Below are 15718 nucleotides of genomic sequence, written 5' to 3' on the forward strand. Positions count from 1 at the left end.
TTCCACCCTGGAGGTTTCCTCAGAGCTGTACCTTTTCTAAAGAGGTGGCCATCTCAATCAGTCACTACCAATTACTCTACATAATCCATCCTGTGACTATATTCGCTCAATCTTCACAATATTTAGAAGAAATTGAGGACTGAACTCAAGTGGTTCTTGGGCTGCTCACTATTTACGGGGGCAGGGAGGAGCACACCATTGCACTCCTGCCATCGGTTCATTTTTGCAGAAAATCTGTAGTAAAGTAGCATTCATTAAAATAGAATAAAATGAAATTGATTTTTCGGCATGTGTAAATCTGCTGCCACATCCAGGACAGGCTGTGACACTAGCATTAGTAGCATTAGTAGCACTAGCATCCTTGTACGCCTCTTGAATTCACTTTCTAGTGAATAGCTCTGTTCAGAATTAATTTTTTAGGGATTATGAGCCAATGTGATGCGTAAAGATTAGATGACAGTACAGCTGGTTATGGACACTGGCTGTGGGTATCACATTTAAAATGCTAGTTTAGCTAGTACAATTACTTTTAAATCCCATAATCCCATTCAAATTGAAGGAGGAAGAAGAGACACAGTTAAATGCTGTTGGGTTTTTGGGGTGTGGGTTTTTTGTTTTTTTTTTATTTTTTGAAGATTTTTTACTCTGCCTATGAAAATTTCAAGCAATAGCTGTGCGAATTTGTTTCCCAAACAAGTTTAGCCTTCCAGATTTCTAGATTTTCACAATTAATCATTTATTTCTTTATATTTCATTATATTCCCTTCTCATGAATTAAAGAAAATGAGTAAATCATTTAATTGTACATTTTCAGTAACACTTGTGATTTTGGCTCACAAAATTGTGCATTAGGATGAAAGTAAAAGGCTAACAGTTTTCCAACAGGGAGGAGTAAAATAGTGGTATACAAATTTGACTGACATACATCAAATATTAGCAGCAGCTACTTTTACAAACTAAGATATCTAATATTAAAAACTGTATCAATAGCATGCCTATGTCGTACAGCAAAACTGCTGGTGTAGACTGAAGATCAGCAAAACCATGTCTGTGCTCTGGAAGATGTTGTCTTCTAATTGAGCTGTGTGTGCAAGTTTCAGAAGCAGAGAATGGCTTATTCTGCTTTGAGAATCTCTCTTACTGCACAACAAACTCTCTTTCCTGTTTTCTTGATCCTGAGTGGAAGTTTAGAAGATGGTAATTCAGTTGCATATCTATGCAAGGAAGTCAAATGGAATAAGGCATTCTATTTTCTTGAGGATCTGACGTATAAAAGTAAAAGGTGCAACATAACTTTTCTCCCTTTCAGACTATGCACCCTGAACGTAAATGAGCAGGATTAAGAGTATCTTGTTGAGCTGAATACTGAGCTCAGCTTCAATTAGCACACTACTACTAATTTGCAGTGAATGCTGCCCATATATCAATTTGTATTTGACAAAAGTGCTAAGATAGCAAGCAGGGTTTTCTGATTTTCTGAACCATTATTATCGGAGAATAAGAATACAAAGTCAGTTTTGCAATTGTGGTCACTGGTAAAGTTTGGTAGGAGTCTGTGTCAAGGTCTACTCTACTAAACATATTCATAAATAGCTTAGAAGTGGGGGTGAATGGTGAATGGAAAAGGTTTGTGGAAAATACTCTGCTATTCAAGGCAGAAATGAGAAATCAGTAAAGAACTTATTAAAGCTGAGATGCAAAGTATTAAAATGACAGTTGAAATTCAGGGTAGAGAGATGTCAAGTGATACACACAGTGAAAACAAATGGAGTCATGTATAAAATTGAACCAGCTGTTACCACTCAAGAGCAAGATTCTGAGGTTATGATCTTTAGTTTCATGAAAGCATTGATTCATTGCTCAATGACATACAAAAAAATAAATCAACTGTTAGGCATTTCCAGAACTGAAAACAAAACAGAACACCACTGTACCACCCTCAGCATCTATAGTTCAGCTGTGTTTTAAATGCTGTGCAAGTTCTGATCCCTTGATCTCCAAAAGGAGGATATTAAAACTGGAAAAAAGTTCAAAAGAAGGCAAAAATGGTGTTGAAAATATGGAACAGTTTTTACCAAAGGAGACTAGGCATTTTTAACTTGGAAAAGAATGACATAGAGGGCTGATGATAGAAACTTATAGAATCCTGAGTTTCATGGAGACTCTCTATGGGGATGAGATATTCACTGTCCCTAGTCATACAAGAGTGAAGGTCCATCACGTTAAATAGACTAAGATATCTAAGCATTACATGTGCTCAACATTTACATGTATTTTAAGGGAGAGTGGACAAACACGTTGTAGAGAAACCCACTGAAGTTTACTAAGTAGAAAAATTCCATTAAACTCTGGAAAGAACATGACCTGAATATAATTGAAGGCTGAGGGACTATTAAGGGAAATTAAAATCTGCTCTGTTGCTCCTATTACTTACTCTTCTCTGAGAATCCACTTATGGCTACTGTTAGAGAAAAGATACTAGGTAAAGTATACCTTTGGTTTGAATCCATAGATGTGTTTCTTCTGCTCAGCTCCAGATGCTGAATGCTTGTGCTGGGAATATATGAAGTGCAAACAATTTTTCTCTTTTCGAAAACAGTAAGGATTAATGTTACCTAATTAGAATGATAGCCATAAAATCATAGAATCAGAATGGTTTTGGTTGGAAGAGACCTGTAAGATCATCTAGTTCCAACCCCCTGCTATAGGCAGGGACACCTCCCTCTAGACAAGGTTGCTCAGAGTCCCATCCAGCCTGGCTTTGAATGCTTCCAGAGAGGGGGCATCCACAAACTCACTGGGCAACCTGTTCCAGTGTCTCATCACAGTAAAGAATTTCTTTCTAATATCTAGTCTAAATCTACCCTTTTCCAGTTTAAAACAATTTCCCCTCATCCTATTGCTACCTGCCTTTATGAAAAGTCCCTCCCCAGCTTTCCTGTAGGCTCCCTTCAGGTATTTTAAGGCCATTATAACATCTCCCAGAGCCTTCTCTTCTCCAGGCTGAATAGCTCCAACTCTCTCAGCCTGTCCTTGTAGGGGAGATTCTTCAGCCCTCTGACCATCTTTGTGGCCCTCCTCTGGACCTGCTCCAACAGCTCCACGTCCTTCTTGTGTTGAGGGCCCCAGAACTGGATGCAGTACTCCAGGTGGGGTCTCACGAGAGCAGAGTAGAAGGGCAGAGACACTTCCCTCGACCTACTGGTCGTGTTTCTCTTGATGCAACCCAGGGTACTGTTGGCTTTCTGAGCTTTAACTGCCGTATTGCTGGTGCATGTTGAGCCTTTCGTGTACCAACACCCACAAATCCTTCTCTTCTGGGCTGTTCTCAAGCCATTCTTTGCTCATCCTGTATTTATGCTTGGGAGTATTCTATGTTACTAGGCTATATAGGTAACAAAGAAGGAACTTAGAGCTGATGTCAGGGAGCCTGTCTTCCCAATGTGACTGAATTGCAATCAGGCATATATACCTCGTTGTATCTTACGTCCTTGAGAACTTGAGCATAAAATATCACACAAACAAATTAGCAAGTTATGATTCCAGTAAAATTATATTGACATCTGCGCTTTAGTTAACTATTCTATGAATGTGCTATCTTGTTTATTTGGGTACAATAGTGCTCTCTGCTTTTGCTAATTCACTGAGGATCTTACGACACTTCAGAACGTGTAAACCTTCAGAATATCTTTTTTCCTAAAAAATCAACTGTTTTTCTTTATTCAGCTAATACTCAACAAAAAATTATGTGGTTACTTAATGAATATATTTCTTAAAACCTCAAACTAAACAGTCTAAGACCTAGAACAATATTGCTGTCCAAGATTATATTAATGCTTTCAAATATTTCTTCTAAGAATTTATGTATGAATGGACATTCTCAGAGCATATGCATTAGATTAACAGTCAGTCCACCACAGCTACAGTGCTTTATATACAGTTCTTTAATGAATTCCAGGGATTTCAGAAGAGTATATTTTACAGTGTTAACTTCAGCTTAATGCTATTATAGCAATTAATCCTTTTTTATTCAAGCTTATGAGATTTATGTAAGTTTAGGACCTTAAAGATAACATTATTGTATTAGCATAAATCTACAAAGGAAGGGATAAGTAGTCAAGAAAAATCTGGTAATTCGCTGTCTATCTAGATGCTACCACACTGCTCATCATTAGCATGCCCGAGTTCATCATTAAGTAAGTCTTCTAGTTAGCACACTAGGATTCTGAATTACACCTAAAACTTACTGACTAATTAGAAAATAAATACATGTATTTATATACATATCTAGTATATCTAGTAATCCAGTACAAGATTACTGATAAAATCCAGAATTTGTTTTCTACATCAAGGTATTTTGGTTGCAGTGTATTCTAATCCTCAGAAATAATATTGTATGGGGCAGCACATTAGTTCTTAACGTCAGATACATGTGCAATATAACAATGTGAGGTACCACAGTTTTTTTCTTGATCTACACATCTAGTAAGTAATAAGGTGCAGAAATTCAAGATTTTTTTAGTTGGAATACTGAGAGTATTTCTAAAGTTTTGAATGAAGGAGGGAAAACTCACTGAGAATTTTCTTACCATTTCAGTATGTCCAAAAGTTGAGTCAACTCTAGAAATACAAGCAATTTAGATAATCTTTTTGTTCTTTTGTTTTTTTCTTTTTCTCTTGCCTTAACAAATAATTTTATTAGTCAGTGTTCTTGATAGCATATTTAATCTGTTAGCATATTACTTCAATCGTAAGACCATAAGACAGAGTGCGTCAGTTAGTCCGTATTGGCATTCATTGAGGAAGATTCTTAATGCAGTTTGTCACATTAAATGAGGGTTGTCGTGTTCAATTAAGAGCATATTTCAGGTACTTAAGTTCATGTTCAAATTCCCTGCAGCATGGAGATTTATTTCTTGAAGAAATGCATGCCACTTTTGACATAACCAGTTTCTGTTTTGCCAGCAGATGATATTTGTCTGGATCTGGGCAAATTGCCAAAAAGCATCTGCTATATTATCCTTCTGTTATTAAAAATTTGCTCTTAGTACATCAGAGGGTTTAGCACAAGCAAATCTGTAGTAGTACAGACAAAACATAGCACATTTATTTTTCCTGTTACACACTGGGAAGACAAATTTGCTGTTTGAAAGGAGACGCAGCATAATACAAAAAGAGTTGTATTAAAATTACTTAAGGATGTTAAAGGTTTTTAATTTTTCCTTTAGGCTAAGTAAAAAGCCTGCTGGACCTTTATAGACATGTGACAGTAACTGTGCTGGAAAGAAAAGTCATGAATTGTAGTGCAGCAGAAGTACGTAAGTCACTCCAGAAGTAATGCTTACTATTTATTTCTGTGGAAACTACAATAGATACAAAGAGCAGAATAACACCATTTGATAGAGCATATTCTCAGCTACAAAATGCTGGTTTTCAACATATTCACCACCATCAGCTATGCATTATCTCCAGCCATGAACAAGAGAGTCTGCATGCTACACTTACACACATTTACAATGCGACCCACTATTGCTGTCACCACTGCTGAAACGTACCACCCACTGTCTCACTGCATTCACTGCTTGGTCTTCATAAATGTTCAGCAAGTGTCAAGGAATCTCGAGGGGTGCCATTTTTTCTGTCTAGAGGAATTCAGTGACGCCCCTTTTTTAGCTGCCTCTCTGCTGCCATCTGTCACACAGCAACAAAACGTACCAGAATATTGGAGGGAAGGTTCAACTCTACTGCCATAGCTCCAATATCCGCCTCTGATATTGTGGGCTAAAATAATAAAACAGGAGGCAGTGCTTTCAGGGCAACCTCATATAATGAACTAAGTATGATGGAAAGAACATAAAATTAAGAGTAAAGACATTTTACACATTAATAAATAGCATCCAAGAATAACACATACATGGTTGATTATTATATGAGTACATACCAACTGCCTGTTAGTTTTCATTTCCTCTGAAGGACAAATCTGTATTAATGTAATTTTCCTACATAAATACATATTTTGTGTTTTGCACGGTACTAGCTAAAGCTTGTTATTATCATGCATACTAAATGAAAGAGGCTAATGAAATAGGAAGTTGTCAGATCCCACATGATGAATTGTAACTTCAGGCATTTCTGTTTAAATCTCCCTGCTAACCTGTTACCAATTAGTGACATCTGGGACCAGATTTCTTTCATTTAAAGCAGAAGCTTTTGGAAGTTTTGTCTCTTAAAAAAAAAGGCATAAAAAAGGAGATGGGAAGTGTAATAACAGAAGAAACTTTAAATCCAAGTCCTGTATACAGTATCAGAAGCAATGTCAGAATATTTTTTAAGTATCACAGCTAAGTGCAATGCTTTACACCATGGTGTATGAAAGGTCTGATTTTCGCTAGGATTTCTTTAAAGCCTTTTTTAACATTGTTTTGTTTTATTTTATTTTATTTTCTACCGAGATGAACTGCAATATCTTCGAAGAAACACTAGTAAAATTTCTATCTTGCACATAGAAAGAGATTGGATATTTACCTCCTTTCCAAGAGTTGGAAATCCTCTTGTATTGTAAGTTGGCACAGTTCATTTGAAATGAGTGCAGCCATAAGGATTTACACAGTTGAGAATCTTGGCATGCATATATTTATATTGCCTTTGCATTGTTAGTGCTAATACCACTTCTGTTTTTCTTCACACCATGTATGATTTTTTAGACTAAGCATCTGTTGTCTTTCAATGAAATTATGGCTGGAGTGAAGGAATCCTGAGGCAAAAACATCTAATTTGCTGAACTATACAAGTGATCTTTTATACATGAAATCTTAATTTTGAGAGAGCATTAACCTCTCTTACCTTTCAGCTGGAACACAGGAAGTTAAAATTTGAACATAAGAAGTTCCATACAAACATGTAGAAGAACTTCTTTACAGTATGGGTGACAGAGTACTGGAACAGGTTGCCCAGAGGGGTTGTGGAGTCTTTAAAAGAAGATATTCAAGAAAGATCTTCTAAAAGAAGATCTTCTAAAAGAAGATATTCATATTCATATGGAGATATTCAAGACCTGACTGCACACCTACCTGTGTGACCTATTGCAGGGTACCTGCTTTAGCTAAGGATGTGAATGTGATGATCCTTTGAGGTCCCTTCCAACCCCTGCAATTCTGTGATTCCATGTTATGTTGAACCAAAGACTAGACAAATGTAAAAATACAGATGCATAAATACACAAACATGCAAAAAAGTATATGTTCAAGCTTAGCAATTCTGTGGTAATAATTTAAGTAAATTCAAGTAAATTATTTGTTGGTGTTCCAAAAAGTATATACACTTTTCTTGTGATAGCTAAGAGTGCCTAAGTAATTAGTTGCATATATGTAGTATACATGCTGTAATGACAGATACAATCCCACACTGCAAAGGAAATGTCAGGCCAGTGTCAGATGTGCAGTGGAAAACAACAAAACATTATACTTTTGAGTCCACTGAAATACAGAAGGGAACACCATGAAAATGCCTCCAAATAATGTACAACTTGGGTGGTATATGGTAATGCAAAAGTCAAAATTAGTACTCACAAACTAAGTAAAACATGAGCCAGACTCTGAGCCTACTCACGCTGGCTATTTTCTTTTAAATAAAAAAAAAAGTAAAAATTTTGAAGAGTGTCATGGAGGACAGACATAGATGGACAGACACAGATCACTGTGCAGGTTCAGGTACACAGGCTGAAAGGCACACAGGTGTAAGGCCCTTGTAGTCAGCTACTGTGTATGTTGCTCAGCTGTGGCTGTTAGTAAGAAAGAGGATGTAAACAGAACTTTTTTTATATTTCTCTGGATAGAACTGAGGAACTTTAAAGTGAATTTATTAGTCGGTGTCCCACAAAAGCATAGTAACTGTGGAATACTGTAGTTGTGTAACAGCCAAAGCGTTCAATAAAATGACTGCAAAGAAAAAAAATTGCAAACAAAACAAACAAAACAAACGATTAAAAACGATAAAAGAATACCAGGAAGGAAATGTTTTAAACAACAGCAAGTACTTGAAATGCATGAAAAGCACAACTGTTTTGTCATTCTTTGGCAGTATTTGTAGATGGTTGTTACAGATGGTTGTTCCTAGACATGATAGAAACTTCCTCTAGAATCCATATTAGTTTAAAATAATAATAATTCTAGAAAGAAGTACTTTAATCTTCTCCCATCATTATATGCTTGGACTCAAAGGTCATACAAGAATGAAGATCCTAGAAAAACATTTAGAAAATACTGTGAATACTCAGAGTATACTCAAAAGAGCCCATGCTGAAAGCAGTATAAGGGTGTTAAAGTCTTTCCAATAAATACTTTTGGGCCTTGCTAACTTGCTAGCATAAATAGTGACACTTGTGTTTAGTCACAGTTCAGTCCCCTGTCCAGCCTGGCTGTGCTCTAGAAGCTGTCATGTCTTTCAAACAACACAGTTATTTCATTAGTCTCCCATCTGAAACGTTCCCAGGCTGATGATAAGCTGTCAACAATTTCAAGAGCTTAAGGCTTGATTATTTTAACTGGCAGCTAAGACAAATATTACATATATTGTAAGAGGAAGAGCCATGCAAGAAAGAAAAAAGGACAGATGAAAGGAATTCTTTAGGCTGTTATCAAAAAGTTTGCTGCACTTGCCATTTATTTAAAGCATGTTATTACTATTATTAGTTATTATTTATAGCAGGACAATATATAGAGGTCTGTCTCACAAATGGGATCCCACAGTGCCATATATTCTAGCAGCATAAAGCTAATGTCTGTGTAATCAAGTAAGGGAATAACTGTGCTTTGTATAGCTGTACCTGAAATTTAGCTAACAATGAGTAATAGTTCCAGTGATGTGACAGCATGGTATTGAAATAAAAACTAGCAACCTGTATAGCTCCCTGAAGCCTATGTATATTTGCTCTTATAATTAGCTCTACTGCATAGATTAAAGTTAACAGGACATTTTCAGAGAGTTGCAGGGTGTCAGTTGGTGGGAGATGAGTAATTGCATTGCAACTATATATATATATTGTTATATTTGCATTTTTGTTTCCATTTTCTTTCTCTGTCTCAGTAAATATCTTTCATCTCAACAGATGCACTGTATTTTGTTTCCAGTCCTCTCTCTCATTCCTTTGGGTGGAGTGTGAGTGTGTCTCCTTAGATTCTAAATATCAGACAAAAAGACATATTGAATTAACACCTTTCCTAAATCTAGGTTCACTTTTAGACACAAAAGCAATGCTGAAGTTATTATTCATAACTTCTTCTCCAAAACTGAGTGAAAAATCATTAGTAGCTCTAGCAAGAATTTGTTACTGGGAAATGATCAGGAAAACAGGAGAGATTGTGCTGACATTTCTAGTAATGGTGGCTTTTCTAAAGGAGGAAATAGCTCACTGTGACAACAAATGGACTTCAAACTGCATGAGCTGTCAGGAGGTCCAGAAGGAGGCACTAGGACTATGCACATGGAAACAGTTCTTTTGACCCTTGATGGATTGTGGCTAATGCTAACTTTTAAATAGCAGTTGAGAAATAGTAATGAAAGATTGCAGTTCCCAACTTAGCATTACAAAGTGAAAAGCATGAGTGAGCTTCTCTGTTTAGGACACTTTGTATAACCCCAGTCAGTAAAGAATTTAAGGAAACCTATAATTTCAGGTGTGTGAATAATCTCACTGAAATTAATAACATCTAATGAAGTACTTTGCTATATTAAAATCAGACTATATACCATCTCACAGGAACAAGTCTTCAATATTCCAATAGCAATATTCCAATAGCAATAGTTTATTTCTGCAATGGTTATTTGCAAACTTAAAGGTATTCTTAGCTTTGCCGTTTTAGGGTAACATTTTCAGAGAGCAGCAGTACTTTTAACACTCACTGGAAAATTCTTCAGAGTTCAAAAGAAAAATCTGTTTAAGCAGCTTCAAAGACTATAGAGAAATACAGACATTTTATTCAATGACACATATCTGAATTCACTGTGCTTAGGAAAGCCTCTTAAATGTGAAATGTCCTCAGTATATCATTCTGGGGCCCCCAAAACAAGAACAATACAGAGCTGTTGGAGTAGGTCCAGAGGAGGGCCACAAAGATGGTCAGAGGGCTGAAGAATCTCCCCTACAAGGACAGGCTGAGAGAGTTGGAGCTATTCAGCCTGGAGAAGAGAAGGCTCTGAGAGATGTTATAATGGCCTTAAAATACCTGAAGGGAGCCTACAGGAAAGCTGGGGAGGGACTTTTCATAAAGGCAGGTAGCAATAGGATGAGGGGAAATTGTTTTAAACTGGAAAAGGGTAGATTTAGACTAGATATTAGAAAGAAATTCTTTACTGTGATGAGACACTGGAACAGGTTGCCCAGTGAGTTTGTGGATGCCCCCTCTCTGGAAGCATTCAAAGCCAGGCTGGATGGGACTTTGAGCAACCTTGTCTAGAGGGAGGTGTCCCTGCCTATAGCAGGGGGTTGGAACTAGATGATCTTACAGGTCTCTTCCAACCAAAACCACTCTAAGATTCTGTGATTCTGGAGAATATTAATGGTTGGATTTTTAGAGTTTTTTTTGCTGTATGACTATACTGCTATACTTTCTTTCAATTCATTCTGTTGAATGCAGAGATTCTTGTTGTCTGGTTATAGTTCAGCACCTGGTTTTCAGTCTTTGTGTGGTAATTAGGAGATGGGCAGAAATAAGTCATGCATAATGCCTTTGGATTATGGATCATTATGCCACCAAACCATTCATGATTGTAAAGTTTATTTCAGTAGCATAATATGCAGTAAAAGGTCAGATTGTGATAGATATTAATGCCCTATCTTCACTGAATGGAACAAATAAAATAGCATTGGCATCTGGTATTTCTGCTGCTAGGTGGAACAGGTCTGAGGAGTAAGGCACGTTATAAGAATAACTAAATAAATTTAGAAACTTCAGTAGATTACTGAAGTGGATCTGAGTCTATGGTGGATGGTGCAGAAATTTTATATGTGTATCTTTGTGTATTATGTCTTAGAAGTTTTTTTTTTTTCTCTTCGGATTACAAAGTCATCTTTCTATTGTGATGAGAATAAACAAGCTGAAACATACCAAGTGTAGTAATTAATAGTCTGGTGTAAACACATAATTATATCATCCCTAATTTTGATAGCTTCAGGAGATACGAAAATAACATAGTAATGCATCACCAAATTCTGATTATTTTAAGTGTATTTATGGTGAAATGTCAGACCTGAGGGCAAAACATTTCATCAGTGTACACTTAACAACATGAGTTTTCTTCTGTAACTGAGAATTACTTTTAAATTTCTATACAAGCAAAACTGTCATTGAAGCCTTCAGGAGATATGACTATGTAGGTCCTTTCACTTATAAAGTGAGAAGGTATGTTTTACTCCAGGGTATAATTCCGGGGAATATTTATGATGCTAATTTTGTCTTAAGGATTTGGCAAATTCTCAAGAACAGCCTTAGTAGTTTGCAAGGTCTGTTCAGCTGAATCAGAGTCTTAACTATGGCAGGTCAGTTTCATAGCCAGTCTTGATTTTTGCTATACGGAAGAGTTAACAGCAGTACTGGCCCCACTGAAGTCAGTGGGAATGTTGCCAATGATTTCCATATAGCCAAGATTTCATTTGTCTTTAGCAGAGCTATTAAATACAGTATATAGCATAAACTGAGGAAAAAAAAGAAAGCTGAAAATAAGGAAACGTCTTCTGGATTCATGATAATGATTTTGTAAATAATTTTCTTACTAGATTTTTCTTTATAAGATCTAAGACAATTTATATTACCCTCAAATAAATAGTTAATGACACCTTCTTAATGAGGAATCTAAAATATTAGAATAATACTATTTTTTGACTTGCAATGAAGCTATTACTTACACACATAAGTTAGATTGTTGTAATGACTGGCCTGTATGTTTGTGGAACTTTTCAGAAGTAAAATTATGGAATAACAATCCAAGCAAACGTATGTACCTGCTATTCAGATGGAAATTTCACTGTGCCTGTACATTTCTATATTTAGAGAAAAGAATATGAAGGCTATGCTGAACACTAACATTACTCCAATACAGATGACTGTATATAATATGACGTTTTTAAATAAGAGCATCTAAGCTAACGTTGGACTGAATCACTTCACATCACATGCATGTGAACTTAATGGCTCACAGTTGCTAATTCCTAACAGCTAAGTTAGCAAGTTTATAACAGCTAACTCTAACATAAGCTGCACCTTATGCAGCTTGTTGAATTTTATGGAGCTCAAAATGTTTTACAGGTCAGGTTATTCTTATAGATAAAACGAAGCACGGGATTGTAAAGTATTTTGCCAAAAAATGTCTCATAAGCCAGAGAGAAAGCTGGAAGCAGAGCCTCTATTAATGACTGCTCACATGTGTTATTTACCAGGCCATGTTTCTTCCAGAAAATTAATTCTTGAACAGATGGGTATTGCAGGGTGTGGAGTGTCATTTTTTGAGAGGAGACCGAGCATGGTTTTTCTACTTCCTTTTAGAGTAAGTTGCTGCTGTCTGTATGTCACATCCTTCTATACATTGCACTGGTGACTGTTCTTTCCTCTAGCTGGAATATCTCACTGATCAAGTTCCAAAGTGTGACTAGATCTAAGAACAATTGTAAGATTATAGTCAAAAGAATTAAGTAGAAGAGTGAGAGAAAATAGTTTGCTGGAATAAACAGGTAGTACAGGGCTGGTTGGTTAGATCTCATTTTCAAATGGAGCCTCAATTCTACTGCTAGGTCTACTTCGAAAACTCAGCAAGGACCTAATATGGGAACATCACAGTAGTCACTGACAGATAGAAAACTCAATTTTAATGCAGAGCTAAAAATAAATTACAGTACTCTAAAGATTCTGGGATAATCCCCACATCTGGATAGGCTGTTCCTAATAATGTAGTATATACAGTTGAAAATGTCTACCTTGATTACTGTGAACCATAGGGTACATGTAGCATGGGATATTTTAACCTGTTTGTGTTCATTTAATGGGCCTGTTGGCTTTTGTTTTTTATTCTTTTACAGCTGCTACCATCTGTTGAAAGACAACAAAATGTAATGGAAGATAATGGGAAGGTTCAACCTCTCCTGCCATACAACCAATGTCCACCTCAGACATTGTGGGCCAGCATAATAAAATAGGAGGCACTACTTTTGGAGCAGCCCTCATGAAATCAGGCCACCAAGGATGATCTCAGCTTCCTGAGACAAAGACATCGCAGCCCAAGTCTGTAAAGTCTATAACGTGGCAGACAAGTAAATGAAGTTTGGGAATCTCTGTTTAGGAATCCAAGGCTAAGGAAAAGGAACAGACACAGCCTATGAAGCTAAAGGAAGAGAAGGAAACCCAATGTACATTGACTTGTTGAAGAGGTTTATGAACATTAATGCTCTTTTCTGCTGACTAGCTGCTTACATTATCCTGAGTTTAAATCTCAGTCTTTATTGGAAAGATAAAGGTTTTCTGGCAGGATTGGGACTGTTTGCAGATGGATCTCTTTTTTCCTTGTTAGACTTATCAAAAAAACATTCATAGTAAACACAGCAAATTCATAAAATAATGAAGTAGCAGTGAAAGAAATAAACTTTAAGTGACCACGAGGAAATATAGAAAACTGCATGTCCCTGATTTTGAGCTGTTAATTACTCTGGAATTTTATTTATGAAAATCTGAAATGTCTTGTATTCACTTGTGTATTTTCTCCTTTTTAAAGATCACATGGTTACATACTTGGATATTGTTTTTGTTTGACAGGGATGGAGCTCAGATTTATCAGAGATGTCAGAAAGGGAAATGGCTTTTTGCCAGAATAGCCATTTACTTTATTGATGGCTTTTCCCCAATCTTTATAATGCAATTTTATTTTTGTTTGAACATTGAAACTAACTACTGGCACAGATACTGATAGGCAAATTTAAGTCACGCTCCAACAGACTGCAGTAAAAATAATGACTGATCCATGCTGTTAGATTTCTGTAGGCCCCAGGCAGAATCTAAGGCATTGTCCCCTCCAAGCCATATATGCATGACTCATACTGCTCTACATCTTATGTAAACTGAGCCCAGCCTTCCTAAGCCTCAGGGCCTGGCCTTGACTGTTCACACAGAAGACTAGCTCTTCCTGGAGTGACATGAGAGAGTCTAGAAGGGGGAAGGAAATTTATGGAATGGGGGAGATCTGAGAGACTGCAAGGATGCATCCCTAGAAGGAGAGCCAGGAAATACCTCATGAATGTCAGACTGACTTATTCCTGAATTCTACAAGGAATGCCACAAGGGAAATGACATGAATCATCAAAGGATTCCTTTATCCCTCAATAAGCTCTTCCTTGTCTTAGAAGAAGCCATAATAATAGAAAGCCATTATCTCTTCTGAGTGTCCAAGATAGCTATATATATATGTTTTTCTCAATCAGACAGAAAAAAGAAAATAGGCAACTTGCAAAATGAATATCAACTCAAAAATGGATAAAAACTCAAAATATTTAGAAGAAATTATGTTGAAAAAGACTCAGGGTTGAGTCTCAGTCTGGAATATTAAAGAAAAAAAAAAAAAGTTGAATTCCGCCTCAGTATTAACAAACTAATCCACTCAAAGAAGAAAAAAATGTTGAGAGATCTATCCAGCAATGAAAGGTTTTCTCAGCGTGAGGAAAGCTCTATGAACTATCCTCTCATGTATTTGAGCTATAGAGAACAACTACACTCCCTGGTTCGAATGCAAGCATCTGTATTGCTACCGATATGGTATAAGTGGCTTGGGCTATAGGAATTCACATTATTTTACTTATATGTTTATATACAGTATAGCTATATATTTGTATAAAGAGCAGTTCAATTTTAGGATGGTTAAAAATTTCATCTGACATTGCAATTATTCTGGAAAGATTCTTGAGCCAGATTAGCTGCAGGATGCCATACTAAACCAAATGGGATATGGGATGGTTTCCAGGTCAGCCTTCTTGACGCAGCTGGAAGCACAGTTTAGGGAACAGAGCAGGCTCCCAAGCATCTTGTCTTCTTTTGCTCATCTAGGGCTTGGCACAATTCAGGCCAGTATCTGTTTGGTATGGATTGATTTTGAGGAGCCTATGGCTTGGGGTACAAACTGGCTTATCTAAAAGGAGATTTATTACAAGCTAATCCCTAGTGATATGAACTGTCCACAAGCTGCATTATCTAAGTTATTTTGATGGTCACTTAGGATGCATAAAGCACTGAATACATAGTGATGGAGTGATGGTAACTTCACCATGAGTACGAGCCCAGATATCTATCAAGAATTTAACTAGATTGATATAGTTCAAAATAACAAATAAATTGTCATCTGTGATGACACTAACAATTTTGAAAGATAACTCAGAATTGTTGTGCATTCATTTTTGAAAATTTTGATGTGGATTTTCTGTAAAATGTGTGTTGTACTTCTATCAGAGAAATTAATGCCCAAACAGGACAGGCAAGAAAATCAGAATGGTGCCCATAAACCTCGAAAGTCAGTTTCTAGTATTAAGTTGCTAAAAAATATACATAGGCCAAATTTCCAGTGTTAAAATGATTATTTGACACAGTTGTTTCCATGTCTTTCACAAAGAGAAAGCTTTATTATTACAACTATATTTTAATTCAAAAAAGATTTAGGTAGTGTTTTTTTCAGCAAAGAAACTGAATGC

At 36.4% G+C, this 15718-nt stretch overlaps 1 protein-coding gene across 1 annotated transcript in view; it reads left to right on the top strand.

The window, feature by feature from the left end:
- RIBC2 (RIB43A domain with coiled-coils 2) overlaps window positions 1-13372 on the top strand; it is a 45608-nt gene extending 32236 nt beyond the window's left edge. The window contains exon 9 of the mRNA XM_085232965.1: window positions 13070-13372. Within this exon, the coding sequence (XP_085089091.1) occupies window positions 13070-13103 (34 nt within the window). The 3' untranslated portion in view covers window positions 13104-13372. The remainder of the gene's footprint in view (window positions 1-13069) is intronic.
- The last annotated feature ends 2346 nt before the right edge of the window (window positions 13373-15718 follow it).

Source organism: Meleagris gallopavo, chromosome 1 (genome assembly GCF_905368555.1).
Source record: "Meleagris gallopavo chromosome 1, MGAL_WU_HG_1.1, whole genome shotgun sequence".
Taxonomy (NCBI): domain Eukaryota; kingdom Metazoa; phylum Chordata; class Aves; order Galliformes; family Phasianidae; genus Meleagris; species Meleagris gallopavo.